Source organism: Zingiber officinale, chromosome 4A (genome assembly GCF_018446385.1).
Source record: "Zingiber officinale cultivar Zhangliang chromosome 4A, Zo_v1.1, whole genome shotgun sequence".
NCBI classification, from domain to species: Eukaryota; Viridiplantae; Streptophyta; class Magnoliopsida; order Zingiberales; family Zingiberaceae; genus Zingiber; species Zingiber officinale.
In genome coordinates, this window is record NC_055992.1 from 97,759,966 (window position 1) to 97,785,462 (window position 25,497).

General features: G+C 36.1%; 6 protein-coding genes across 11 annotated transcripts; 1 reads left to right on the plus strand and 5 right to left on the minus strand.

Moving 5' to 3' along the window:
• Window positions 1–2,444: 2,444 nt before the first annotated feature.
• On the plus strand, window positions 2,445–3,507 carry LOC121973473. Of its 4 annotated transcripts, none has more exons than XR_006109626.1 (3): window positions 2,445–2,727; window positions 2,923–2,961; window positions 3,050–3,507. XR_006109626.1 is itself a non-coding variant. In XM_042524893.1 (3 exons), the coding sequence occupies exons 1-3, from the start codon at window positions 2,579–2,581 to the stop codon at window positions 3,251–3,253; spliced, it is 417 nt and encodes a 138-aa protein (XP_042380827.1). In that variant the 5' UTR covers window positions 2,445–2,578; the 3' UTR covers window positions 3,254–3,507. The 4 variants fall into 4 exon arrangements, 2 of the variants coding, with proteins under 2 accessions (XP_042380827.1, XP_042380826.1); XR_006109627.1 differs by having other exon boundaries at window positions 3,057–3,507; XM_042524893.1 differs by having other exon boundaries at window positions 2,898–2,961.
• A 576-nt stretch (window positions 3,508–4,083) lies between these two features.
• On the minus strand, window positions 4,084–10,981 carry LOC121970292 (26S proteasome regulatory subunit 7A-like). Its single transcript, XM_042520899.1, has 10 exons — window positions 10,824–10,981; window positions 10,024–10,105; window positions 7,503–7,594; window positions 6,699–6,776; window positions 6,518–6,579; window positions 6,234–6,378; window positions 5,809–6,027; window positions 5,523–5,704; window positions 4,838–5,013; window positions 4,084–4,476 (listed from the first exon to the last, which is right to left on the minus strand). Exons 1-10 carry the CDS (start codon window positions 10,905–10,907, stop codon window positions 4,319–4,321), a joined length of 1,278 nt encoding a protein of 425 aa, XP_042376833.1. The 5' UTR covers window positions 10,908–10,981; the 3' UTR covers window positions 4,084–4,318.
• An 836-nt stretch (window positions 10,982–11,817) lies between these two features.
• On the minus strand, window positions 11,818–12,767 carry LOC121972530 (late embryogenesis abundant protein, group 3-like). Its single transcript, XM_042524187.1, has 3 exons — window positions 12,428–12,767; window positions 12,280–12,345; window positions 11,818–12,212 (listed from the first exon to the last, which is right to left on the minus strand). Exons 1-3 carry the CDS (start codon window positions 12,765–12,767, stop codon window positions 11,818–11,820), a joined length of 801 nt encoding a protein of 266 aa, XP_042380121.1.
• Window positions 12,079–17,491, minus strand: LOC121970293 (protein NEN1-like). Of its 3 annotated transcripts, XM_042520901.1 has the most exons (9): window positions 17,077–17,491; window positions 16,855–17,012; window positions 16,652–16,698; window positions 15,927–15,990; window positions 14,400–15,058; window positions 13,298–13,951; window positions 13,109–13,228; window positions 12,428–12,924; window positions 12,079–12,345 (listed from the first exon to the last, which is right to left on the minus strand). In XM_042520901.1, the coding sequence occupies exons 1-6, from the start codon at window positions 17,348–17,350 to the stop codon at window positions 13,717–13,719; spliced, it is 1,437 nt and encodes a 478-aa protein (XP_042376835.1). In that variant the 5' UTR covers window positions 17,351–17,491; the 3' UTR covers window positions 12,079–12,345; window positions 12,428–12,924; window positions 13,109–13,228; window positions 13,298–13,716. The 3 variants fall into 3 exon arrangements, with proteins under 3 accessions (XP_042376835.1, XP_042376834.1, XP_042376836.1); XM_042520900.1 differs by having other exon boundaries at window positions 13,109–13,951; XM_042520902.1 differs by having other exon boundaries at window positions 13,109–13,951; window positions 14,400–14,964; window positions 15,926–15,990.
• LOC121972531 lies at window positions 12,904–13,507 on the minus strand. The gene is made up of 3 exons (XM_042524188.1): window positions 13,298–13,507; window positions 13,109–13,228; window positions 12,904–12,924 (listed from the first exon to the last, which is right to left on the minus strand). The coding sequence occupies exons 1-3, from the start codon at window positions 13,505–13,507 to the stop codon at window positions 12,904–12,906; spliced, it is 351 nt and encodes a 116-aa protein (XP_042380122.1).
• Window positions 17,492–17,523: 32 nt separating the features above from the next.
• Window positions 17,524–21,179, minus strand: LOC121970294 (transmembrane emp24 domain-containing protein p24delta9-like). Its single transcript, XM_042520903.1, has 4 exons — window positions 20,820–21,179; window positions 20,505–20,714; window positions 18,223–18,299; window positions 17,524–17,906 (listed from the first exon to the last, which is right to left on the minus strand). Exons 1-4 carry the CDS (start codon window positions 21,063–21,065, stop codon window positions 17,762–17,764), a joined length of 678 nt encoding a protein of 225 aa, XP_042376837.1. The 5' UTR covers window positions 21,066–21,179; the 3' UTR covers window positions 17,524–17,761.
• Between the last annotated feature and the right edge of the window lie 4,318 nt (window positions 21,180–25,497).

The window sequence follows — 25,497 nt, forward strand, 5'->3', positions numbered from 1 at the left end:
TACGAGTAATCTAAACGACATCCATTGGAAATCATTGATACGAGTTCTTAGATATTTGAAATATACTATGAACTATGGATTACATTACGAAAAGTATCCCGCTGTCTTAGAGGGATATTGTCATGCTAATTGGATATCAGATACAAAAGATTCCAAATCCACTAGTGGGTATGTATTCACAATCGGTGGAGGAGTGGTATCTTGGAAATCCACAAAGCAAACTACATAGCTCGGTCAACTATGGAATCCGAGTTTATAGCATTAAACAAAGCAGCTGAAGAAGCTGAATGGCTGCTGAATTTCTTGGAAGATATTCTGAGCTGGACGAAACCTGTGCCCGCCATACTTATACACTGTGATAGTCAATCAGCGATTGGAAGAGCACAGAATAGTATGTATAATATAATGGTAAGTCTCGACATATACGTCGTAGACACAATACCATTAGGCAGTTGATCTCGAATGAACTGATTGCAATCAACTATGTCAAGTCCAAAGATAATTTGGCAGATCCTCTTACGAAGGGGCTAAGTCAAGATCAAGTATATTGCTCATCGAAAGAAATGAGATTAAAAATCTACAACTAAAAATGACTGTAGCGGTAACCCAACCTTGTTGACTGGAGATCCTAATATCTTGGTTCAATGGGACAATGAAGTTACAGAAGTTGCGTTACAGCACACGAGATATATTATCATTATCTCTATCCCAATCCTAGGATGAACTTGTGTTGCCCTACCACATATAGTGAGGTTAAGCTTATGCTTTTAATGACTTCTATACGTAAGGTGGAATATGGTAGGATACTCTTGATAGAAGTGTCACCTATGTGAGTGTGAAAACTGGTTGTTTCAATGAAACACTCATGAATCCAAGATGATATCCATGGTCAAAACGAAAACAACTATGACAACCCAAAGTAAGTGAGATAAATCTTTGTGTGGGTGTTATTGTCTTAATATACACAAACAGCTGAGCAGTTCAAGAAATCACGTTCACTGCGCAACCTAGTATACTCGATAGCATTCCACTATGGAAGGTTCAAAGTCATAAGCTACCTCTCCCAATGCATTGACTTATCGATTGAACTCTCCTTAGGTGATAACATGCATGTATTATTTTTCATTTATGTGGGGGATTGTTAGAAATTATAAATGGAAAAATAATCAAAAATGTTTAAATATCTTTTGGATGATTAAATGGTACATCTAATGAAGAGGTAGTATGCCTCTTAGGAAAGGATGCGATCTACATCACCCATTTTGAAATGGATGGATGAGATCTAATTGAATCAAGAGGTTCTTATACCCTTTCATATGTATAAATAAAGTCCCTCACATGCTCATTCATTCATTCATTCACTTCCTTCCAAGCAAAGCAAGCATTGCATTTTTATATTGGAGAGTTCAAGAAGCTTCCTTGGTTCGGAGGTTTTGCGATTTGCAGTGCTGTTATCGCAAGATAAAAGTTGTTATATTTTGGGAGACGATTGTCGTATTCCGTGAGCACCGTGTGCGGGGCAAATTCGTCTTAAAGAGATAGAGTCTAACTCTAGCCTCGACTTAGCCGAAAACGATGGTATATCATCATTCTGCCTGTACTCAGCTTGCATTAGCAATAAAGGACCCAACAATAATCTGACATATATTTTTTAGTCTTTAATGGCTTTAATTCTACCTTGTGCCCATCAGGAACCTCGTAGCTTCATGTTCAATATGTATTTTATTAAGCTAAAAGCTTGAAGCTAGAAGATATTCAGTTAGAATAATAGTGCATCAATGTTAACGTAACAGATTGACAGATTTACACATTCAATTCATATCCAATAATCTAAATTCATCTTCATGCATCAAACATTAGATCATTTAATTGGGTGCCCCAAGGTTACGGTGCAACGGTTAAAGCTCTTCAATGATTAACTATACATTTAAGGTTCAATTCTTAGTTATGGCGCATTGCAAGAATTTCCGTTCAGTGGAATGATAAGCCTAAGAACACAAACAGTCAGGATGAGCCATCGTCAGCACTTTCCGATTTACCCTGATAGCTGGTGGAAAATTTTCATGAGACCAGGTCGATCATAAGAGCTAAATACCTAAATTATCAAAAAAAAAAAAAACATACATCACTTAATAGAGGTTTAATTTCTTAATAGCAAAATTATTGTGGGTTGTAATTAATCTCACATTAACTGTGCCTTTGTTAGGTCCAACTGCTTAAAATCACAATATACAAACACAAACTTGTCAAGATTGAAGGGAGGAAAAAAAACAAAATAGCAAGTTAGTAAAAGATTTACCTGCTGTATTTCCCACGTTGCCTGCTTGGTTGGGTGAAGAACACACAAAAAGGACGAGATTTGTTGAATAATTAATCATTCATAGAATACCATAGATTCCATAACGAGAATATAATTTGGTGCTATGTTGGAAGAACACACCCAAGAGAAAGGATAGTGGTAGCTAAAAAATAAAAATAAAAAATAACAATAATAAGGACGATCACAAGATGCTCTAAATTCAGATCTTGTTCTCCACATTCTTCTCTTGATGTGCCTCACTGCGCAGTGTTTGTTCACATGATTTATTTCTTGTCACCGAATCACCATTTTGTTTTCAAACTCAGAAGCTGCCAAAGATTTAGGCACCATCGACACCATTGTTCACATGTTTCCTCCAGTACCAAGTCATTGATTGTTGATCCCAACTTCAAGTCAATGCTCAACTGGTATTATTAATTACTTCTCTTGTTCTTTTTCCAAACATTTCTTGCTATTTTTTTCCCAGACTATTAATAGTGACTATGATCTGTAATATCTCCTTTTCAATAAAGACTATAGAATGAATGTTATAATCACATCTTGATTTTACTTCTGTTTTTGGTTGAACTGGCATTAGTTCTTTTTCTTTTGGTCGTGAGCAGTTAAGTTCTTGTAATGACACAAAGTTGGCTGTCTCGAAGGTACTGAATCTGCTACAATTATGTTTCAGCCATCATTTCTCTCTTCTTTTTCTTTCTTTTAACAACAAAACTGCTCTCTTTCTGCAAGTTCTTAGATGAGAACAGAAACCATGCAAATGAGAGACGCAGAGAAGAAGAAGAAGAAGAAGAAGACATGGAGAAGAATTCTCTCCTTCCTGCTCACGTTCAAACAAAAGAGTGGAGAAGAGGAAAAAGCACCAGTAAGGACCGAGCCGTTGAAGCTTTCATGCTCCGGTGGATTGTTTGCTCACCTTCTTCAGAAAAGAGTTAGGCTCACTCCTTCAGGGACTCTTTCTTCTTGTTTCACTCCCTCAATGGCAGAAGAAGACAGTGAGGTGCCTTACAAGTGCTTGGAGCATCAAAACCAAGTTTTGGGAGCCAAACCTTTTGGGCCAATTTACCTGGTAACATGAGAGTTCTTGATCCAATCATACAATCGCAATACTTGCTAGATTAAGGATTTCTGTGAACATTGGAAGTGATTCTTTGGCAATACAATTCAATAAAGTTGAAATGTTTGCTGAAGTTTGGTAAAATTTTATAATCACTCAAGCTTTTTTGTCAGATGAAAATTCCATTGGGACAAATTTTTTTTTTTTTTCAAACATAGAGGGTCAGGGATTCAGAAAATTGCCCTGTATTTGTTTACTGGTGCAATTTCTAATCTGCCGATGTGCAATTTCTGTGCTTTTGTTTGAAAAAAGCAGTTGTAGGCTGCCAATGGCAATCACTGCTATGCTTCCACGGGCTTCAACACAAATGGGCACCATCACTGTTAGCTCCCATGCTTCCTGTCCTTTGTCGTTCTATTTTTTCACACATTGGATCTGAGATATCATTCTTCTAAATGCGAATGACTTTCACTTGAGATCTTACACTGTTAAAGATTACGAGGAACAAAAACTCAAAATGTCATCAGGTTCATTGTCTCTAGCCTCGTAATTTACATCCTCCATATTGATCACGAAAAACCTTTTGCTACGTATTTACTCAGGAGGGCGGATCATAAAGGGGAGTTACTCTTACTTGATTGCATAAAAGTTGGCATAGCCATGGAACATTCTTTTACGGGAAAAGAATTAGAACTGACAAAAAAAAAAATGAACAAATTCATTTTTGTAGAATTAAAATCACCCTGACTTGAGATTCATAACTAGTAAATCTCTGGAATTACAACAAATATAGTGCTCTTGGTTAATTCTTTAGACAGGCAGTACACTTGCAAGACATTTATGCAACTGCAATCTGAAGTTACATTCTCCTTCTAAAAAACAGAGGAACTTAATTGATAGTGTGCATCTCGCAGTTAACCAAATGATGGCCTTAAAGGCAATACTTAGTTGTAGACCATGTACTTGGGCGTAGCACTAAACTTCTGGTAGCCTTTGATGACTTTATTCACTGCATCAAGAAAATCTTTCTCTGTGACAGTTTTCCTTCTTGCTCGGATGGCATACATCCCAGCTTCAGTGCAGACACTTCTTATATCCGCCCCTAAAGAACAAACACCGTCAGCATGAAACTTGAACGTGGATTTGAAGTTACATTTAAAACAACAATCGACTGAGATTTGCAAGCAGCAAGAGAGATTGCCAGATGTTTATGCACTTAAAACAAATCTATCCGACAACATGAATACAAGTGCAAGATTTTAAAATTCTAATAGAATCCTGCAGTAATTCTATAGACTGTTGAATGTTTTTTGCCTCACAAAGCTAGATCATCCTCATTGACAAATAAAGAAATGAAGAATCATTTTCTGGAGAAATTAATAAAAAATAATTTTCTGCACTTAATGTGTCCTGTATTTTAAGTATAATCATGAAGTCTTAGACTTGAAGCAAGTATTTCTCACCAGTGGAATTGGGGCAGAGACGAGCAAGAAGCTCGAACCGGATATCCCTGTCGCAGTTCATTGTCCTGGTGTGAATCTTGAATATTTGTGTCCGACCCTCCAAATCGGGTAAGCCAAATTCAACCTTTCGATCTAACCGTCCAGGACGCAACAGTGCAGGATCCAGAGTATCAGGCCTGCAATATTTGCAAGAGATGGATATCAATTAATAAAAGATCGTTTGTCTTAATAATATAGGGCAACTATTAATACCATCACTTCTTGAAGCATTTATGACGCTACATAGTCTTGCAGACAAATTTATTAGCCAAATGACTGAAGTGAAGACATCAATTAACAGCTGCAATTCAGGAATTAACTCAGCCAGAGAGCCCACAAGGCAATCTCTGAATAGGCTTATTGAAATATTGGCATTCCTAAATCAAGACAAACCCAATTTCTTCTCTCTCATTCACTATCACACACACAAAATCACTCTAAATACAAGCTACCCCAGTTTTAACATTTCAGATGAAAATGAATGATTTGGAACTTCAGATACGTAAAAGGAATCAAATTTGAGTCTTTGGGCAGTATAACCACTATGATAATATGTTGCCACAGATGCAACAGTAACAGTAGGTTTATAATATAAATTGGTATTAGGAAGCCTAGACCATATGCCCAATCCAGTTCATTAACATACCTGTTGGTAGCCATGAGAACTTTAATGTTTCCTCTAGCATCGAAACCATCAAGCTGATTAACAATTTCAAGCATGGTACGCTGAACTTCATTGTCACCACCAACCCCATCATCAAACCGAGCACCACCGATTGCATCGACTTCATCAAAGAAGACAATGCAAGCCTTCTTTGATCGTGCCATCTATAGGGAAAAAAGTGTTTAGAACATAATAGAAATAGCCAACAAAAAATCACAACCAATAGATGGACAAGAAACGACACAAATTGACATGGAAGGTTGATTACCTGAAAAAGTTCACGAACCATCCGTGCACCTTCTCCAACATACTTTTGAACAAGCTCACTTCCAATTACACGAATAAAACAAGCATCTGTTCTGTTGGCTACTGCTCTTGCTAATAGTGTTTTTCCAGTTCCAGGGGGGCCATAACAGAGCACACCTTTTGGAGGATCAATCCCTAATTTGATAAACTTCTCCGGATGAAGCATGGGAAGCTCTACAACCTAAAGAATATGGCCACAGATAGTGCAAATGAGGAAGCTGATAACGATTTGGTATAATCCAATTTAATGACCTTAACTTACATGCATCAACTACAAATCAAATCTTAAAAAAAAATTACGAAATGTTATTGTTGGATAACAAAAATACTACATAATAAATAACAAAATCTAAACACAGCTATAAAAACATTGGTAAATAAACGCACTTCTCGCATCTTCTCAATTTGCTCCTTGCATCCACCTACATCATTGTAGGTGACATCAGGCTTCTCCTCAACAGTCATCATTGTTACACTCGGATCAATCTTCGGAGGCAAAGGAATCTGAATCTGATATTTGTTCCTATCAACCCTGTATTAGAAAGTGAAGAGAACATGACACACATGTAGCAAATTACAGAGCAAAACTCCCTTGTAACTCTATCAGGTTTACATAATACACCAATCAACTGTAAAGCTTAACAAAATTCATATTGAAATATTTTCCTCACCCAACACGCATCCCTTCTTCAATGTCAGTCGGGGAGACTTTGTCTCCCAGTCCAACAACAAACTACACAAGAGAGAGAGATTACATCATACATTCAAGAAAAATAAAATATGTTTAATCTGAGCTCAGACAGTCTGAAATTATATATAATTTTTTTTTAAAAAAAAAGGCATAAAATATACCTTAGCTATCTGCTTGACATTAATCACATATTTAGCATCTTCTGTGTTTGGACTGATAATCTTAGTACACCTTGCAACCTTCAAGAGAAATAAACAACCAATTTAAAAAAAAATAAGAAAACTAATAATATATATATACAGCAGCCTTGCCTGTGCATTCTGAAGTATATTTTTCTTAGTATTTCTATTTTGATGACTGTGATAGCACACATCTTGGTTTGGGGACCAAAGATTGAATGCTCATCATTCTCATCAATGGTAAAAAATATAATCATAAATTTTTTAGTTTCCTATTAATTTATTAAAAGTAACCCGTGCATTGTGTATTTAAAAATCCTATTTGTTTAATTGCAGGGGAAAAAAACAAATGAATGGGAAGCTGAAGCATAGGAAAGTGTTTCCTTCAAATAATCAAATTCATATCTCTGCATAATTGGTTGATTAAAGAGTCTGCATCAATTACTTTGTTGGGTTAAAACAAAGCAGAAAAAACATGATTCATTGCATTAAGTGTGCATCTGTTGTCACAGATTGTTTGATCTAATCCAAATAGCTAAGAAAATTTTTTCGTGTGGATCACGACTTTATAAGAGTAAAAAAAAGGTATTGATTTGTTAGTGCATTAATTGCTTAACATTATAAAGCATTATAGAATTTAAATAGAATTATACCGTTCTTTTCTTAGTAAACAAGAAAAGGTTAAAAAAACTAAAAAATCTAAAATTATATATAAAAAAACATTTAATAAGATGGAGTCAACTTTAGAGAGAGAGAGAGAGAGAGAGATCACAAGAATATGATTACTTGAAGAGGTTGCTCTTCCTGCATCATTTGCTTGTCGGAGACTAAATCCCATTGACTTGGTGCAGCTAGACCAGTATCAGATTCCTTGATGCCTATTGTTGGAAGATAGTGAATTAATCAATAGACACCCAAACAAGTGCGGTCCTCATCAAAAATGAAGTTATTACTCATCATAATTTACAATTAAAATTTGGTTTTATTGAAACAAAACTAATGGTAGCAGCATATGAAATTAAACTGCAAAATCGACTGTAAATTGAATGAGAACAGTTCAATATACAAATTCGCTAAGTGGTTACATTGGCAAAGTGCACTATATTAAGTATCCAAGGTGACAGAGTGAAACGCCTCAATAAGCTCACCCTACTGAAAAATTAAACAAAACAAAATACATTAAAAGCATACATCTGGACTGCTAATTAAATCTGTTCATTAGATATCTTGATGTTATGGCGAATCCTCAAAACCTGTATATATGTTCACTTCTTATCTTGATGTTGTGCTGAATCGTCTCAAAATCTGACCATGTGTCTATAAGACAAAAAATAATTTTGGTGATACGTTTTATATAAAGCATTCTGATAAGCCTTAAGATCCAGGAATTGAGTAAGCTACACAGAGACTTGATGAGCCAACAAGTAATAACTATTTCTATTCAATTGTTAAAAACAACATAGGTGCATAAATGTGAGAAAATATTCATCTAACAACCTTAAAAGAATTACAAAACATTAACATTTAAGAATTTTTGTAATAAAATTTCAGATGAGAAACTAAGATGATTTACAGTCAAGTACAATTGGCTTAAGAGCTAACTCTGGGATCTGTTATTGGATTAGTGAGGTTAAGAATGGAAAAAATATTCATTATAAAACAACTTAAATAAATCTAAAAACAGGAACAATGTCTATGTAATGTGAAAGCGCAAAGCATGATGGCATCTAGAAATGGAAGTAAGAAATACATCATCAAAATTTAAACATCCCAACACCTACCCAAATTTGTTGTTCTACTTCTCTCCCATAGCTGGTATAATGTCAGTTACCAAGATGAACAATTTATCATAAAATATTAGAAACAAAAAAAATATTAGAAGATTCTTCAGAATATCAACCAATTTTAGAGGAGTCCCAACCTAACTGAGCATATTTGATTACCCTACAAAAAACAAGCTGGACTCTTGAAACCAGTTTTAATGACCCTATGAAACAGCAATAAACTCAGCTGATCTGATTTAGTTAGTTCTGTCAGACCAAGTTCAGAAGATGACAAACCACAATATTAGAATTGTGTAAGTCAAGCAAAACATATTGTTCCAACAATGAACTGACACAAATGCCAAGTTAGCACAAAGAAAAGTATCCATTTCTCCTACATCACCCGGTAACAACAATACATTGCCCATATCAGGTAACACAAATTTAAGTTTCAGCCAGTATTGAACAAAATCAAGTCTCCATGATGCAAGCAGGGAGGCCAGAGCAGAACCAGCAGGTAGTAAAACTCGAGATAATGGTTTGCACAAGGCCTTGCATGTGACTTTCACATGGCTAGCAATGGAGTTCGGTGACACTTTGGAGATTTAAGGTGACTAGGTGTGAAGGTAGGGAATCAGTGATCACTGCAAACAACAAGTATAAGAAGCTCAATAATATCTAATCGAACAACAATCACTTAACATGTATACTATATAATTGCATAAAAGGGCAGCCTAGTGCACGAAGTTCCAACCGATCCCTGAGAAGGGCCTATTGTACGCAGTCTTACCCTATATTGCAAAAGGTTGTTTCCACAACTCGAACCCATGACCATCAAGTCATACGGCAGCAACTTTACCATTGCGCCAAAGTTCCCCTTCAATTCAGCTAGCAATATATCGTAACCATATAGTTCAAAGGCAAAAAAGATTCATATTGCCAACCCAAATAGCTGGGAGCCAGGATTTTCAACTTAATATTAAATACTCAAGAATTTCCAGTAATTGAAATGATCTCTTTTGGATGCTGTATGAATTTCGTGGTTTTCTATGTTTGAATCACATAGCAAAATTTGATTTTGCATGATAGATTTTTCTGATTGGAGGCTATACATTTCATATCAAACAATGTTGTTTAGATCCAATAGCAAGTCATATGCTCCAACCATTTGGGATTAACTATAATGCTATGATCCCATTCTGAACTATATATGACTTGCTTAAAATCATTAAACAAAAATTTAATCATGCCATATTGACTAACGTGTTGAACAAAAGTTTGCCTTATCATTTGATTGAAACTCCAAATGCTTCACAACATTGCTTAACTAATGGCAGCAATAGAAGTATCAAAACTGACAAGCTACCAATCTAGGTTCATTTATATTATACATAACGCTATCAATAGATCGAATATGGAATTTTGTTTACTCACCAACAATATTTTCCAACAAAAAAGATAAAGAAAACTAAAACAAATGATTAGGAGTTTAGAAATATTTATAGAGGTATAACTAAGAGAAATAGACCCATTTGCACACATACCACACAAATCATTAACCTTCTTGGCCAATTCCTTAATTTCTTTTTCCACCTTCTTAATGTTTGTGGAGTAAGGTCCCAAACCCTGCCATGAAATGTTATCAAACTCAATAAGAACAGGAATATCATGTTTAAACACATGGAGCCAAACCTAGGGATCCTCGATCCAAAGTAAACAACATCAGCATCAGGAATCAACATGCCAAAGTAAGCAATAATCAACAACAGGAATCCAACACAAAGTATAATGCAAAACAAAGAAATATAGAAACTACGAGACCAACAAAACGGGAAAAAATCTCTATTCAATAGCTGAAGAACGTCAATTTTGAATATTATTTTCTACAGACGACAATTCTGTCCATAAAATTAAGATAATAAGAATTAAAAACTACCTCAACTAATCACATAACTATAGTCTTCGCTCAAATAACTAGGGTAATTTGTCCCCTGATCCATACCAGCCCTAAAAAGGATACTTTTTGTGGAAGCAACGAACGAAGGTACTATTTGGAACTTCTCAATAGAAAACCCTAAATCGCAAATTAAAAAGTTAACTTTAGACTCGAACAAAGCAACAACGATATACAAGAAATGGATCCACCACTACCAAAATCATGAACTAAAGGCAACAGGAACAGACCTAAATCACACCTAGCTACAAATGCCAAGAACTGATTGGCTCACACCAAGGTAAAAAAAATCCAAATTTGGACTCCAACAGCGATAAGAAGAGACAAGAGGACGTGGAAATGATGGTTAAATGAGATCTCGAAGAGTGAAACGAGGAAGAGGATACTCACGTAGGTCTTAAGGAGGGCGATGTCATCCTCGTCAAGGGGACGAGGGTTCTTCTCGTTGATCTCATCCTCAGGCTCGGGAGCCATGCCGATCGTTCTCTGCTCTGCTCCGCTTTGATTTCCTTTGGCTTTCCCGGCTTGCAGAGAAAGTAACTGCGCCGATGTGGGCTGAACCCTAAATATATAGCTACAGGACCCGAGTTGGAGAACCCAAGGGCGGAGTATTGGAACAAGGTCCGTCCGATAGTATAACGAATGGTTCAGATTCCCATCCGTAACTTTCCCTAATACGGTACGGATCCATAATGCAGACCCAACCGGACTCGCCCAGGGTCTAACCGGGTCGATTTATTCTAAATGAAAATTTTATTTTAAAAATAAAATAATATTTTTTTAATCACTCTCCTTCCATTTATTTTTTTTTATTCTTTCTACTTCTCCTCATTTTATAAATATAATAATCTTCTCCCACTTAATTCATAAATATAATAAATAATAATAATAATAATTTAAAAATAATAAAATTTTTAAGATAATTTACTTTTTTTTTTTAATCTCTTTTTTCACTCATTATATAAATATAATAATTTTCTTCCACTCATTCCATAAATATAATAATAAAAAAATAATTCATAAATATAATACTCATTCCATAAATATAATAATAAAATAATAAATCTATAAATATAATAATAGAATAATAAAAAAAGAAAATAATATATGTAGAGAAGAATCATCATCTAAATTTAATAAAATAAATTATTTATCTTCAGTTTTAAATATAAGATAGAGATAGGAAAACGTCCGTGGATGTTCTGAAACCCCAAATCCCAAATCCCAAATCCCAAATCTATTATGTTAAACCAGATAGACACTTCGTTAAAAGTTTTATATTTCTCATTAGAATGGCATTAACGTAGTTGACTTCTAATGGGCATCCGTACTCTTCTTGTATTACGTTGAACCAAATATATATTATACACGAAAGAGGTCACGGTCACAGCTCCTCCTCTCGCCGTGGGCCTGATCCACCGGCGACGTTCTCCTTCACCGACGTCAACTTCTCCTTAGCCAACTCCATCGCTTCCTTCGCCGGCTCCGCCTTCTCTCGGGCTTTCTTTCTGGCAGCCTCGGTGGTCTCTTCGGTTGATTCCTTCGCCCTCCCGGCTTTATCCTTGGCCTTACCCCCGGCGGCCTCCGTTGTCTCTTTTGCCTTCTCAGCCGCACTCTCTGTGGCCTCTTTGTCCTTCTCTTTTTCCTTACCTGCGAGCTCTTCGGCAGGTTCCTTCGCAGTCGACGCCTTCTCTTTCACCTTGCCTGCAAGCTCCTCAGAAGTTTCCTTGGCGGCCTCCCTGAACTTCGCAACCTTCTCTGCTGTGCGACTTCCAGCTTCTGCAAGATTGCGCGAGCAGCATTAATCTAAAAAACTTTCTGCTCGTGAATTTAACACACTACCAACCCGAGACGCCTTCTTTAATCACGTCTGAAGTCTTCTTAGCTGCTTCCCCAGCTTTCTTTGCCTTCTCTACATATTCCTACAGTAGGTCAGCACCGAGAACATGATAGAGGAAGATGGAGCACGCGGGCGTAGATGAACATATACTCACCGTAGGCCGTCTCTCTGGCTGCCTCCCGAGCCTTCTCCGCGGCCTCTTCGGCTTTCTTCGAAGTGTCTCTCTCCTCCTCATGGCCTTCGTGGTGGTGTTTACTGAGACCAAGTCCTCCGGTGATCTTTTCCTTGGCCCACTCGGTCCACGACTCGTCCTTTTCCCCATCGCTAATTCCCTGCTCCGTCTCATCCTCGGTTGTCACTTTTGACGCCGTCGCCACGGCCGGCGCAGGAATTTCCGCCGCCACAAGGAGCAACAGCAGCAAAAAAAGCAGCGACGAGGTTCGAGGATGCATATCGTCGAGCAGCCAACCGACCGTATCGAGTTTTCTTCTCATCGAGCTGAGATGAGTCAAAATTTAAGGAGGGCAAAGTGCATGCGATGGAGCGGTGGCGCACGCCATGTGTCCGACATCGTCTTGGAGCGACGGCGCGTGTCCGAGATCGACGCCAGCGCATGGAACAGCAGCTTAATCATCCATGAACCTTCCTGAGCTGCAATAAACACGACAAACCAATGCAATGCTTTAGGACAGAAGACACTTGTAAGTTTGGAATATTGACTCATGGAGACAATAGAGTTTTCATCAGATGAAAAATTGAAAAAAAAAAAATACGGAGACAAATCATCAACAAAAGTTCTTTTCCTTGAATTTAATGATGAGGAGCTTCTGATCACCTCATTAGTTGTTGCAGCAGCTCCAAGTTTCATCAATTTCCCTCTTCTGAAGTTGGCATAGTCTGAGATCAATCCAACATCCACTTCATGCTTCATCATCTCCAGTAATCTCCTCAGAACCTGCAGCAATATTAGATTCTGAAACAATCAGTTGATCCGTAAATTTTGCAAGAGAATTACGAGTCATACTGCATCAGTTATGCTTCTGAGTACATCCTCTGGAACTTGAATTACAGTGTAGAATGGAATATAAACAAACAAAAGAATTTTTTGGGATTGTTGTTTCAATTTGATGATTAGCAGAGATCTGCTGATATAGCTTGAGGCTCCAGGGCATTGATGGCATGGTGGCACATATGGTGGGTACTCTTCCCCATTTGATCTGCATCTCAACCTCATCACCACAACTAGACTCACAGATGCACAAAGGTGTAAATAAAAGATTATAATATTTTTGCATTTAGCAAGATCAATTATCATGGATAAATGTCAATGAAAGATAGATTAAGTTACATCACCCCCTACCACAATGTGGTTGCTGCCATTCAACCACCATAATTTGCACTACATGTTACTGATGAAACCTTACTCTATTTATTTTTTTTTTCCTATTTGGAGACCACAACCAATCTCCTGGCTACCAATTTGATGCCTGCATTCTGTTGGAAATCATAGATGTCTGTATTGAAATAAGCATCAACTGTAGTTCCTGGCACAAATATTGTTTCAAGCTCAGAAGCATCTAATCTGCTGAAAACAAGCTTCTGCATATTCCCAGATGGATCTTTGTGGTATATCTCAGTGGAGTATATGGTCCCATCACCATTAGCCACAGTAGGGATGCTGCAGATAAGGTAAACAATAACAATTGTATCAGTTAAATACTAGGTTCTAAGCACAATGTGCATAGCTGCTAACAGGTTATAAAATTTAAACTACGAAATACATTCGGGGGAAGCTTATGGATACAAGCAGAAGAACAAGGCCCTACTGGAATTTTCTTATCAGTGGATACTACATAGTTCTTTAATTCTCCTGTTCTGGCACAAGACTTCTCAGTTATGTGATAAAGTTTGCAGAAAGTAGAATATTTTAAATTCTTCTGGTTTTAAGAAGAGTAAAAAGGAAAGAACAAGTGTAGCTCTCGGACCGATTATATACGTCCTTTGATAATTATAATCCATGTTTCATTAAGGTTTCGAATATGAAAGCACTCGGTGAAAATCTTTCAGCAATTTATGTAAGAGGTGTTAAGGATAAAGATGTAGATAATGAATTGCAAGAAACTTACTGCAGACGAATAGTGAAGGTATTTGAGTGGCCAAGCCTCTTTAGCACAGGTCGCCATTCAGAGTTGCTTCCAGAATTCTGAGATGCTACTTGAGCAATTTGGTCGCAGATATCCAAAACCTTGCATAAGTTCTCTGGAGCACCCACCACAATACTTAGCTTTGGCCGGCCGGCATAGTCTATGAATATTGAGTTGACACCAAAATGAATCATCATCCCCATACAAAAAAGCTGCAAGGGACATTCTCTGTAAAGTAGAACAATCTTTCGAGAACTTTGGACTGTAGGTGCTCTGATCTTGTTTGGTAACACTTGATCAACCTCCAAAAATCCAGCATAACCATGGGAATTTTCAGTAGGAACTGAGGTAGAAATAATGTCACAATCAGATGTTATTTGGGCCAACTGTGTGTCAGACTGTAACAAGTCTATGTTCATTTTCACCGCCATGTTGGAAAGATCCTCACATACAGGAGTACTAGGTCCAGCTTGATCACTGGTATTCAAAATATGTCTGTTTATTTGCTGATCATTGAATTCGTCAGAAGGTGAGTACAGATTTTGCTGAGAATGAGAAGCATTCCAGTAGGTCGCTGTTCTTGATGTAATACCGTTGGGCACTAAATTATCAAGAGAAAAAACATCTGGGAGACTCACCTCCTGAGAAAAGGATACTTTTAGATATAGAGATGAAAACTCCGAAAAGCATAAACATCCTAATTAACATTAGTATAGAAGCAAACAAAAAATTATACATGATTAGTGTGAGGGGTTGATGACTCCACATGTTTCAGGTTATTATTCACAAGCGTGATTAAGTGATTCAGAAATTCATACAAACAACTCCATTATAAGTTATTAGATAAGGGGGAAAAATGAAATGGACAATTAATTCATTAGCTCGATGTTATGCATATAGTAAGAGTAGTGTTTAATTTTCCCAAAAAAAATATAATAACAATAAATTTTTAGTGCAAAATTGTTTGATGCCTCAAAAATTTAAATTACTCCTCATCTTTCAGAAGCAGTGTAGGTCATAATTCACAATTCATGCTGAAATACAGCTCGCATGCCTTGGCTGATATAACCATTTTATCAGATAATTAGCAACAAAGCAAAAAAGGGAATGTCAACAATTAATCGCATTTTATCTGCTCAAATAGGATGGAGATATTTGACTAATTAGGATAATCTCAGAATTAAAATAACAAGTTTAGTGTGTAAATGGTTTAGATTATTCAGTGTGTGAAAGAACACACGGATATAATGAACTTAAGGTTAGGTCCCATCAGTTACAATAGTGACCTAGATAGATAAACAGGAGACTAGGTGAGTATACGTAGACAAAGATGAAAAGTAGATGGAAAAAGAATCATATATAAATCTAAAATAGATCACAAATCTATGAACCTTCAATCGCAACTTTCTCAATATGAATAAATTGTAAAAATTCAAAAGATGGCAAAGCAACCGGAGAAGTTATTTCCTTTTACAGCAATTACACAGTGCCATAAAGGCGTGTGCTTACCAAGAACAGAACTGCAGCACAACACTTGAGAACTTCAAGGTTCATTCGAACATCATCTAGGCTCCTGACCAAACAGAGAATTGATTAAAAAAACAAATGAAAAATTATGTTACAGTATATTGCTGATATTAGTCAAAGAGCTAGGAATGCTCCCATTTTGTACTCAAAATGCAAAAATACGAAAGGGGTAAAGATGTGTACTAGACTCTATCCATGTATTCCTGTATTTTCTTTTCTGCTGAGTTTTTTATTACTTTAAAAAGGTAAACTAAACATCAAGTTTAGCGTGTTGTTAGAGAAACCATTTCATGTATTGAACTGGAGTCCTATCAATTTTGTTTTCTCCAAGCTTGAGCTTAAGGATGCTAAACAAATTAGTATTCAATCATAGTCAAGGCTCAAGAAGTTCTAGCACAATGAGAATCATAATAGTTATTGATACAATTAATCATGTTTATGCTTTTCATTTTAAGCATGAATTGTTCCCATTGAAGAAGCAATTGGGGGTAGCTACCAACAGAAGGATACATATTGTCAATTTCAATACAGAATATAAGTAGCTATCTTCGATCTAGTCTGTAGGATTTTTACAACAACATATAATGGAGCAATCTAGGACAGATGTCTGCACAATTAAAAATCATATGACTGAAACAGAAAGTAATCAGTGGTAGAATTACAGCGGCACACTCTTGCCACAGAGAAAAAAGGGGTACAATAGTTACCTGTGTTTCTGTTGTCCGAGCCCAAAGTAAGTTGCCATACTAGCCATCTGCGTGAGAACGTGATTCAGTTCATTTCAAGAGCAATCGGAGGTAACTGACATAGTATTACCGATTCATAAGGACTAAAAGTTGATGGACAAAGCCAAAGAAATTAGAGTTGAAGGAGATAAAAGATGGGCATTGTGTGAAATCAACAACAATACTTTCATGTCCCCAGCTCGTCTGCCGAATTTTTGAGTAAGCAAAGGCAATGTATCAATTATGCCCTTGGGCTCAGGAGCCGCCAGTCCGATCTCCTCAAACGCCTCTCTTATCCGAGGGCAATCAAACCTAATAATATTGTGCCCTGCCCAAACTCGTCCTGCACATCAACAACCCCGTCAAAATGAAAGCCCACGAAACAAATCAAGGGATCAAATTTTCACCGTTGAGCACGTCAAAAACGCGGTCAGCGACGTCGTGGAAGGTCGGGGCGGTGGAGACGACGTCGGGGCCGATGCCGTTGCAGCGGATGGAAACGGAGGAAATGGCGGCGAGGTCCGCGGGCCGGATGAGGGTGGAGTAGCACCCGACCTCCACCAGCCGTCGCGGGCAGACGAGAATGGCCCCAAATTCCAGCAGCGCGAACCTTTCGCCAGAGCGGCTCGGCACCGTCGTCTCCACGTCGAAGAACACGATCTCCGCCCCGTTCGCTTCCATGCCCTCCTCTCTCCAGCAAGGAGCGAACGGTGGATCGAAGAGTTCGAACAAGTACTGGAACTGATTCGAAGCGTAATGTTGGAGAAAGGAATGGATTGTGATTCAGATAAAGGTAGAACGTTACGGCAAGCACAAGTTGTACCATTTCAGACGTCAATCAAAGATCACACATATAAAAAGAAAAACATTCGCAAATATCCTTGAAAGTAATAGCATGAACTCCAAAACGTATGTCTAAAATTGAACATGAAATGACCTCCATAAGATATCAACTACTCACTGTTTACCTACCTTAAATAAGGGACTTTGAATTAAGTTCTCGGAGCTGCATTTTTTAATCATCATGAATACAAATATGAGTATAAATAAATGTCAGAAATTGGGCCTAAACTTCTGCAGTAGGATCAGTCATTAGAGCAGTTTCTTTCTCTCGAAAAATGTCTTCAAATGCCATAACTGCAAGCCCGCAACCGAAGCACACACAGCAAGTGAAAGGAAGCTTAGCCAAGCCATCCTTGAGTTGGTAGATCTGTTCATGTCTTGCATTTGCTCCTCCCTGATCAACAACCGCATGTTTTGAGAGTCATAATTCTTGTCATGGGGAAACTAGTTAAGTCAATTCAGATATATTATCGAAAAGATAGGTAGCAGTAAAATGTAGCAAGTCATTCACAACGTCGAGAGGTGTTATGCTGCACGCCGCCCCATGTGCGACGGCATCCACGACTCATTGACAAATCGGGATGCCCGGATGAAATTCCGAGCGCCCGACTCACTGAGTCGTGCATGGACGGCGAGTCCGCCAGCATATCAAAAATCTATATATAGTGAAAATAGGTCGTGACCCGCCTTAACTCAGAATAAATTTGTACCTTTCTCGAAGATAAAACATTTCATCGTGGATGGACTTCACAGTATCTTCCAGTTTCTTCAATTCCAGTTCCATGCCCTGCAAAAACCAAAAAATAATAATAATAATAATAATAATGAATAGCATGAATTAACTCCCTCCAACAAAAAAAAAAGAACAATCACTTGCATCAGCAGGAACGTTTTATGAACTTTACTTAACTTTAATTGGTTAGTAATAACTCACTTCACATTATCATTGTTTGTGTACAAAATGGGGGAATTAATTTCTAGGCCTGACTGACAAATAATTCAAGCAAAAAGTTTATCCAAACAAATAATAGGCACAGTAGATTGCAGTTCCTTAGTTAAAAGGTAGTAAGAATGTAGATTTACAGGCAATGTACCCCACATGAAACAGCACCCATGAAAACTAAAACTAGCTGTTAATAGAACAAAACAAATCATTCATGAATTGTCTACAGCGAAATATGCAGACATATCAATAGAAGAATCCCTATGCCTGGGTCAAAGGAATCTGAAGGTGTCATGACTGATTTTCTCATGATTAAGTTCCTAGCAAATTTCCTGTTTAGCAACTGAATTAGTCCGATTAATGAAGTGATGATGCAAGTGATACCGAAATTATCTAGTTTCACATAACAAAGCTACCTTCTAAAGCTTATTTATTGATGTGGGCATTAGAACAGTGTAAAGTTAATTAAAAAATTGCAACTACTTCTCTAATAATTATTAATAAAGTAATAATTTCTTGACAAATAATTAGAAACGTTATTTTAAAAAATGAAGTATAAATCTATGGATATGAGATTATAAGCAACCCCACCATCACTGTCATGGGCTATTTGTTTCCCACACATAAATTCCATCACTTGGAGAATATAGTTAGGACTGATGATGTTAAATAGAACTTATAATACAAGACAATCCAAAATGCAAATTACAAAGACAATATCCAAAAGACTCATGATTATAAAAAAGGATCAGGCCCAACTCATTTGCCAAACAAATCAATCTTTAAAAAAAAAACAAAAGTAGTAACTTCTTCAATTATAGGAATTGATTTTTAAATGTATAACTAATTCTCCATCAATAAAAATATTTTTAAAAAATAAATAGTTTTACATTAAATGACATGACTCAACACAACATCAAACCCCGTTGAAAAGATGTATCAAAACAAAACAAGGCTTTCAACATTTCCACCAATTTCCATGTCATGGGATTTAAAAGGCACCAACCAAATGAACCCATATCCCTTGGACTGGAAAATAATAAATGAAATTGTCATCAGATTAAGAATGAAGAGAGTTGTATGTAAGATATATTCAATGGGCACAATCATCTTTTTTCATTATAAAAAAATATCATATTCAACATGAACTCTTATATAGCAACGTTTACAGAGGATTTCTTTTTCTTTATTTAAGATGTACTTGTACAGATACACAAAAGTAGAAAAGAATATTGTCTCCAACCTAAAAAAACCTTTGCCACACTGCACGAGCTTATGCAGCCATATTACTTTCGTTTAATTAGTTCACTAGAGTGACACCTGTTCAACCTAACTTAATGTCTTTAACAACAAACTAGACACAAAGAATATGACTAATGCAGTAGATTTTATATAATGTATGTATCATGCAAATGTTAAGCAAAGAGATCTCTTGGCTAAAATGGTACTGTGTGCAAACGAAGAATGGAAGGATTATTTGATCAACAATTAAATGACTGAACTACAGAAATTTTAGCATCTAGCGAGTTGTCTTAATCAGGAAGGTCTACATTCACTTGTTTCTACAAAACAAAGGGACAGAATTATGATGATAGCAAAATTCAAAAATGAATATGCATCTCAAAGAAGATTAACACAAATCAAATATGAAGCTTTAGCATGAGTGCTACATGTTTTGCTTTGTCAGTGAGTGTAACAAACATAGGACTTATTAACATTTCATTTTATATCATGTGGTACATGCTAACTACAGATTGTTTACTGTTATATAATCACTTGGATTATATTTTTCAGATACAGCAAGCATACTATGTTGTGATCTAAATGCATGAAGCATCCAGATGCTTGTTTTAAAAGCTTGGTTCATCATCCATTAGTTGACAACAGTACGGAACAGAATTTTCAAAAGAGACCTACATCAATTTAAGCTAGCAAAGGTCTTTTCTGTCCAAAATTTTGTCGTGCTATGAAACAATCAACAGTAGCGAACCTGAGGTGAAAAATAGAATCTTCAAAGAAAATCAAGGTTCGAGAAAAATAGTAAATTACTTCGATCTGCCCCTTCTTGGCAACGTTGGTCCAGTCCTTGGCGGCCAGGCCTGTCCGCCACTCGAACTCCACCGCCATGGTAACAGCCGGCTTGTGATACGGCGCCCACAAGCACGCCAAGTAGTCGCCTTCCTCGTTCGCGGTGAAGGCAAAATTGCCCGATTCCACCTGATCCTGATAGTGGATGCTATTGCCGTAAGGCGAAGTGACCTATCAGCACAAGCAATCAACAGATCGATCGATTAAACACACCGAAGGTCCTCAGAGCAAGCCGATCCAGAACAAGAGATCAATTGAAGTCAAGAGGGCCGTTACCCTGACGGTAATTTTGTGGGACTCGGGGAGAGGGGTGGATTCGTAGGGGTTAACGACGGAGTACTTGCCAACTGCCATGGAATGGAGCTTGATGTCTTCGGAGACGCACTTGGTGTGGCCCGATTCGAGCTCGAACCGCAGCGCGCAGGCGGGCCGCGCGAGGAGGAGAGACACCACCGCGAGGGCGAGCGCGAAAGCGCAGAGGCCGGCGGAGCATCTCCTTCCCCGTGTCGCTCGCTCTCCCATCTCGCTTTCTTTCCGCTCTTTCCCTTTTCCCTTGAGATCGAAGAGGAACACGACGGAGACCGAAAGGGCTTGGTCGCAGGGATCGACAGATACGGAAACACCGGCGGCTGATCGAAACAGACGATTTAATTAATTAATTAATGACAGACAATTACATTTCTGACCCTCCAAGTTATCATATTTTTAAAATCTACCAGTTAAAATGTAGCAATGATGATTACATTGTCCGTCTGGATTTTTTTTCCCCGATAAAATATCCGTCTAGATAATATTATATGAAAAGGGATAAAAATTAACGGTAAATTAGAGAAAAATCTCCAATGGTAATCATAACTTTGCATGCAATTCCCATGCCTAAGAAACTTTGTTTCCACTCCCTGCATGCCAAGTATTACTTGTTTCAATTCCCTCATGCAAATATTGATACCTAAATTGCCCCTCAGATTTTTTAGGTACAAAAAGTCCAAAATTGAGTATAAAAAGTCTGAAAACGAGTATAATTCTTCTTAAAATCAGTACTTTATATTAAAAATCGAGTATATTTTCTATCAAAATTGTCCCTCTTATTTTTTAGGTATAAAAAGTCTAAAAATAAGTATAATTCTTGTTAAATTCAGCACTTTACACTATAATCTAGTACTTTATACTAGGATCGAGTATATTTTCTATTGAAATTAACCCATATTTTTTAGGTACAAAAAGTCAAAAATTGAGTACAAAAAGTCCGAAAATGAGTATAATTCTTCTTAAAATCAGTACTTTATATTAAAAATCGAGTATATTTTCTATTAAATTCAGCACATTAAACTAAAACGAGTATATTTTGAGGTGAAAAAAAGAATCGTACTCAATTTAATAGAAAATATACTAGATTCTAATTTAATATACTGAATTTAAGAGGATTTATACTGATTTTTAGACTTTTGTACCTAAAAATATCATGGGCAATTAGGTAAATATGTTTGACTGGAGAGTGAAAAGGAAGTTTTTCATGGATGGGGACTGCATGCAAAATTGAGTTTACCAATGGGGAGTGCAGGCAAATTTACCCATAAATTAAAGACAACCTAATGAGTTATTATCATTATCTTTATATAATTGAGAAATTGTATGACATTATACTTTTTTAAGGCTATGAGATAGGGATGGCAATTTTCCCCGCGGATTTGGGGCCCACGGGGAAAACCCGAAATGAGGATGGGAATCCCTGATTTTTCGGGGATGGGGCGAGTATGGGAATACTATCTCCATCCCCGAATCCGTCCCGATTATTATTATTATTATTATTATTAAATAATAATATAATTTTTTTAAAAAATATTAATAATAGTGTTAATATTAATATTAAAATTTTTGAAAATATTAATAATAATAATATTATTGATATTGATATTAATATTAATATTATCATTAATAATTATTATTAAATAATAATAATAATATAAATTAAATTTAGAAATTGGGCGGGGATGGGAAATCCCCGAACCCGTGGGTTCAGGTTCGGGGAATCCCTGAACCCGAAAAAATGAGAACGGGGCGGGGATGGGAATGACATACCCGCCCCCGCCCCGCCCCGCCCCATTGTCATCCCTACTATGAGATTATTTTATGTTTGAGATAAGAGTGATGTTGTTAAAACCTTATGTATGAATTTATCCATTTGGAGTAAGTTTAATTATTTGGGGAAAATGAGAATTGCCCCTGTTTTTTAATTAAGATTAATCATCGTGTGCCGAAATTATATTAATTAAAGTATTTTAGTATTAAAATATTAAAATAGAGTCATTAGTAGAATTATTAGGGTAAAATACTTGACTTTTAAAAATCTAAATTATTTAGCTCTTTGAAAATCCGAATTGTTTAGATTTTCGCCCTTACGACTTTCCTATGAAAAAAATAATTTAATTTAATATTATCCTTATCTTAATAAAAGAAATTAAGAAAAGTATATTTTTTTAGTATATTTTTTAATATTATCGGCCTAAAATATTTATAGAAGCTTTTTTGATCATAGTGTTGTCAATTCTAAGATGTGAGACTAAAGAGAACTATATTTTTTTATATAAAACAACCAGAGAAAATTAATGATGAGAAAAATTCATAATAATATGCCGCAACCGAGTCTCGAACTCTAGATCACTGATTGTTTCACTTGTAGAATTACTAATAAACCTTGGAATTATTTTTAGTGTGAATAGAAAAAATGATATTAACGTAAATTCATTTTAGGTTTCACCTTAGTTAGTAAAAGGGGGAAGATTTTTAATAAAATAGTAAGATGTTCCATCAGCCTCCTATATAAAATAGGGTGAATTACATTTTACCCCTTGAGGTTTGGTTAAAGTACGAAACAACCCTCATGATTTCAAAAATAACAAAAAAACCCCTGAGATTTGGCTAAAGTAACAAAAAAAACTCCTTGGCTAGTCGGCGATAGTAATCAACCGGCAAAGATAACAAAAAAAGATATATATACCTCTGCGTTTCAGCGGAAAAAAATAGTAAAAACAGTTGAAAATTAACTAAAGTAAAAAATTACTGCAGCTTGATAGAGTAATTCCACTGATCGATTGTGTAAACCTTAAACCCACAAAGCCAGAATATCTTTGATTACAAATTCCTTACCGAAATGTATCTATTGCAAAAATCCGTTCTCGTCTTATGCTCCAAACCACAACCCGCCGTTCTCCACGTCTTATGCTCCCAACCAGACTCCTCTTTCCCACATTTTGTTTCTTTTACTATAAAGAATTATCGATCAGTGAAATGACTCTCTCAAGCTGCATTAATTTTTTACTTTAGTTAATTTCCAGCTGCTTCAGGTAATTTTTTACCTTTTTTTCCGCTGAAATGCAGGGGTATATATGTCTTTTTCTTAACTTTGTCGGTTGACTACTATCGTCGACCAGTCAAGGGTTTTTTTTTGTTATGTTAGCCAAACCTCAAGGGCTTTTTTGTTACTTTTGAAACCACGAGAGTTATTTCATACTTTAACCAAACCTCAGGGGGTAAAATGTAATTCACCCTATAAAATAACATAATTGCCCTACTATATAAAATAACATAGTTACCCTATCGTATACTTATCATATATTTAGAGTGGTTAAACGGGTTGATCCATGATGGAATAGGTTGATATATACTGGGCTAATTATTTGATAGGATGGGACGGACTGAACCATCAACTTAGTGGATTGAAAAATCTTCAAAGCCAGTCCAACCCAACCCAAGTAGGTTACGAGTTATATAGGTTAACTCATGAACTCGTCAAAAAAAACAAATAAAAATAAAAAATATATATAGAAATTATTAAAAATTTTAAGTTTGAATTATACATAGAATTCTATTTTACTATTGTCATTATAATTTGTATTACTAATAACATTCACAAACGCAAACAATTGTGCTTGGATCATCAATTGTTATTTTCTAAGATTATATAGTTAGTGATTCTAATGTTTTTCAGTGTAAAAAATTTATGATATACTTCCTAGTTAAAGTAAGTAATAGTGGATATGGGATAGAAAGAAGGGTGTAGCTTGTGGGCTAGTCGCATGGTACTAGAGCCGTTTGCTAGGTCAGGAAACCTTTGAGTAGGAGGTACGTTCATCTGATTCTGCACGAGAGAAGCAAGTATATTTTGTCCAATTTTAAGCATATTAATTTTTAAAAAGGTATAAAAAATAATTTTGCATATGAATTTCAAATTTATTTTTTCCTCGATCCTTAACGCAAGCTCATCAAGAGCTAGGTAGGTTAGTCCATTTAGACTCATCTTTAAATGGATTGATAAAATTTTAATTCAATCTATTTAAATTATTTAACGAGATGAGTCAATCCGATGAATCCAACCTAAATTAATAACTCTACTCATATTATTAACTTTTGTCATCTCGTCTCATCAATCAGTTGTATGATAAAGATAAATTTATATTGTGATGATTACTATTTCATAGATGTTACGGTATAAATATTATTGAACAAAATAAATTTATATTGTAACAATTATAAAATTATAATTATTATAATATTATAATAACTATAATTCATAGTTGTGTAAATATTATTAATAAAATAAATATGTATTATAATAATTATATAAAATCATAACGGTTACCATATAAGTATTATTGAACAAGTTAAAAATCAATCTGGTGCTATATTTAAGGCATGTGATGATAATGTCAAATATTGTATTTGAAGATGTCCTTTTAATTAAAAATAAAAAAGAGCATTCATCCCAAAAAGGGTGCTCTTTATCTTTGCCGATTATCTTTCGTATGAAGTTTTAAATTTGGAGGAGTATAAAAATCAATGTTACAAAAGGTGGAATCGTCATCTTAGCGATCCCCTGGGTCTGGCCCCATAGATATACAGAGGGGGTAAATCATGATTAAGCTGGGCAGGAGGAGTGATTGAGGATCGAGTGGAA

What these genes read in the sequence shown, in the direction of transcription:
- LOC121973473 (XM_042524892.1), top strand. Translation starts at nt 2,579, where the DNA reads ATGATTTATTTCTTGTCACCGAATCACCATTTTGTTTTCAAACTCAGA. An exon ending in TTCAAGTCAATGCTCAACTG is followed by an intron (nt 2,728 to 2,897) that starts GTATTATTAATT and finishes AACTGGCATTAG; the next exon opens with TTCTTTTTCTTTTGGTCGTG. An exon ending in CAAAGTTGGCTGTCTCGAAG is followed by an intron (nt 2,962 to 3,056) that starts GTACTGAATCTG and finishes GCAAGTTCTTAG; the next exon opens with ATGAGAACAGAAACCATGCA.
- LOC121970292 (XM_042520899.1), bottom strand. Translation starts at nt 10,907, where the DNA reads ATGGCTCCCGAGCCTGAGGATGAGATCAACGAGAAGAACCCTCGTCCC. An exon ending in TGGTTCGTGAACTTTTTCAG is followed by an intron (nt 5,705 to 5,808) that starts GTAATCAACCTT and finishes TTTTCCCTATAG; the next exon opens with ATGGCACGATCAAAGAAGGC. An exon ending in GTTCTCATGGCTACCAACAG is followed by an intron (nt 5,014 to 5,522) that starts GTATGTTAATGA and finishes CAAATATTGCAG; the next exon opens with GCCTGATACTCTGGATCCTG.
- LOC121972530 (XM_042524187.1), bottom strand. Translation starts at nt 12,767, where the DNA reads ATGAGAAGAAAACTCGATACGGTCGGTTGGCTGCTCGACGATATGCAT. An exon ending in AGCCAGAGAGACGGCCTACG is followed by an intron (nt 12,346 to 12,427) that starts GTGAGTATATGT and finishes AGGAATATGTAG; the next exon opens with AGAAGGCAAAGAAAGCTGGG. An exon ending in GATTAAAGAAGGCGTCTCGG is followed by an intron (nt 12,213 to 12,279) that starts GTTGGTAGTGTG and finishes GCAATCTTGCAG; the next exon opens with AAGCTGGAAGTCGCACAGCA.
- LOC121972531 (XM_042524188.1), bottom strand. Translation starts at nt 13,507, where the DNA reads ATGAGGTTGAGATGCAGATCAAATGGGGAAGAGTACCCACCATATGTG. An exon ending in TCAGAAGCATAACTGATGCA is followed by an intron (nt 13,229 to 13,297) that starts GTATGACTCGTA and finishes ATATTGCTGCAG; the next exon opens with GTTCTGAGGAGATTACTGGA. An exon ending in CTGCTGCAACAACTAATGAG is followed by an intron (nt 12,925 to 13,108) that starts GTGATCAGAAGC and finishes TGTTTATTGCAG; the next exon opens with CTCAGGAAGGTTCATGGATG.
- LOC121970293 (XM_042520901.1), bottom strand. Translation starts at nt 17,350, where the DNA reads ATGGAAGCGAACGGGGCGGAGATCGTGTTCTTCGACGTGGAGACGACG. An exon ending in GACGAGCTGGGGACATGAAA is followed by an intron (nt 16,699 to 16,854) that starts GTATTGTTGTTG and finishes GTTCTCACGCAG; the next exon opens with ATGGCTAGTATGGCAACTTA. An exon ending in GTGCTGCAGTTCTGTTCTTG is followed by an intron (nt 15,059 to 15,926) that starts GTAAGCACACGC and finishes TCCTTTTCTCAG; the next exon opens with GAGGTGAGTCTCCCAGATGT.
- LOC121970294 (XM_042520903.1), bottom strand. Translation starts at nt 21,065, where the DNA reads ATGGGAGAGCGAGCGACACGGGGAAGGAGATGCTCCGCCGGCCTCTGC. An exon ending in CCCACAAAATTACCGTCAGG is followed by an intron (nt 20,715 to 20,819) that starts GTAACGGCCCTC and finishes TTGTGCTGATAG; the next exon opens with GTCACTTCGCCTTACGGCAA. An exon ending in CCAAGAAGGGGCAGATCGAA is followed by an intron (nt 18,300 to 20,504) that starts GTAATTTACTAT and finishes TGGTTTTTGCAG; the next exon opens with GGCATGGAACTGGAATTGAA.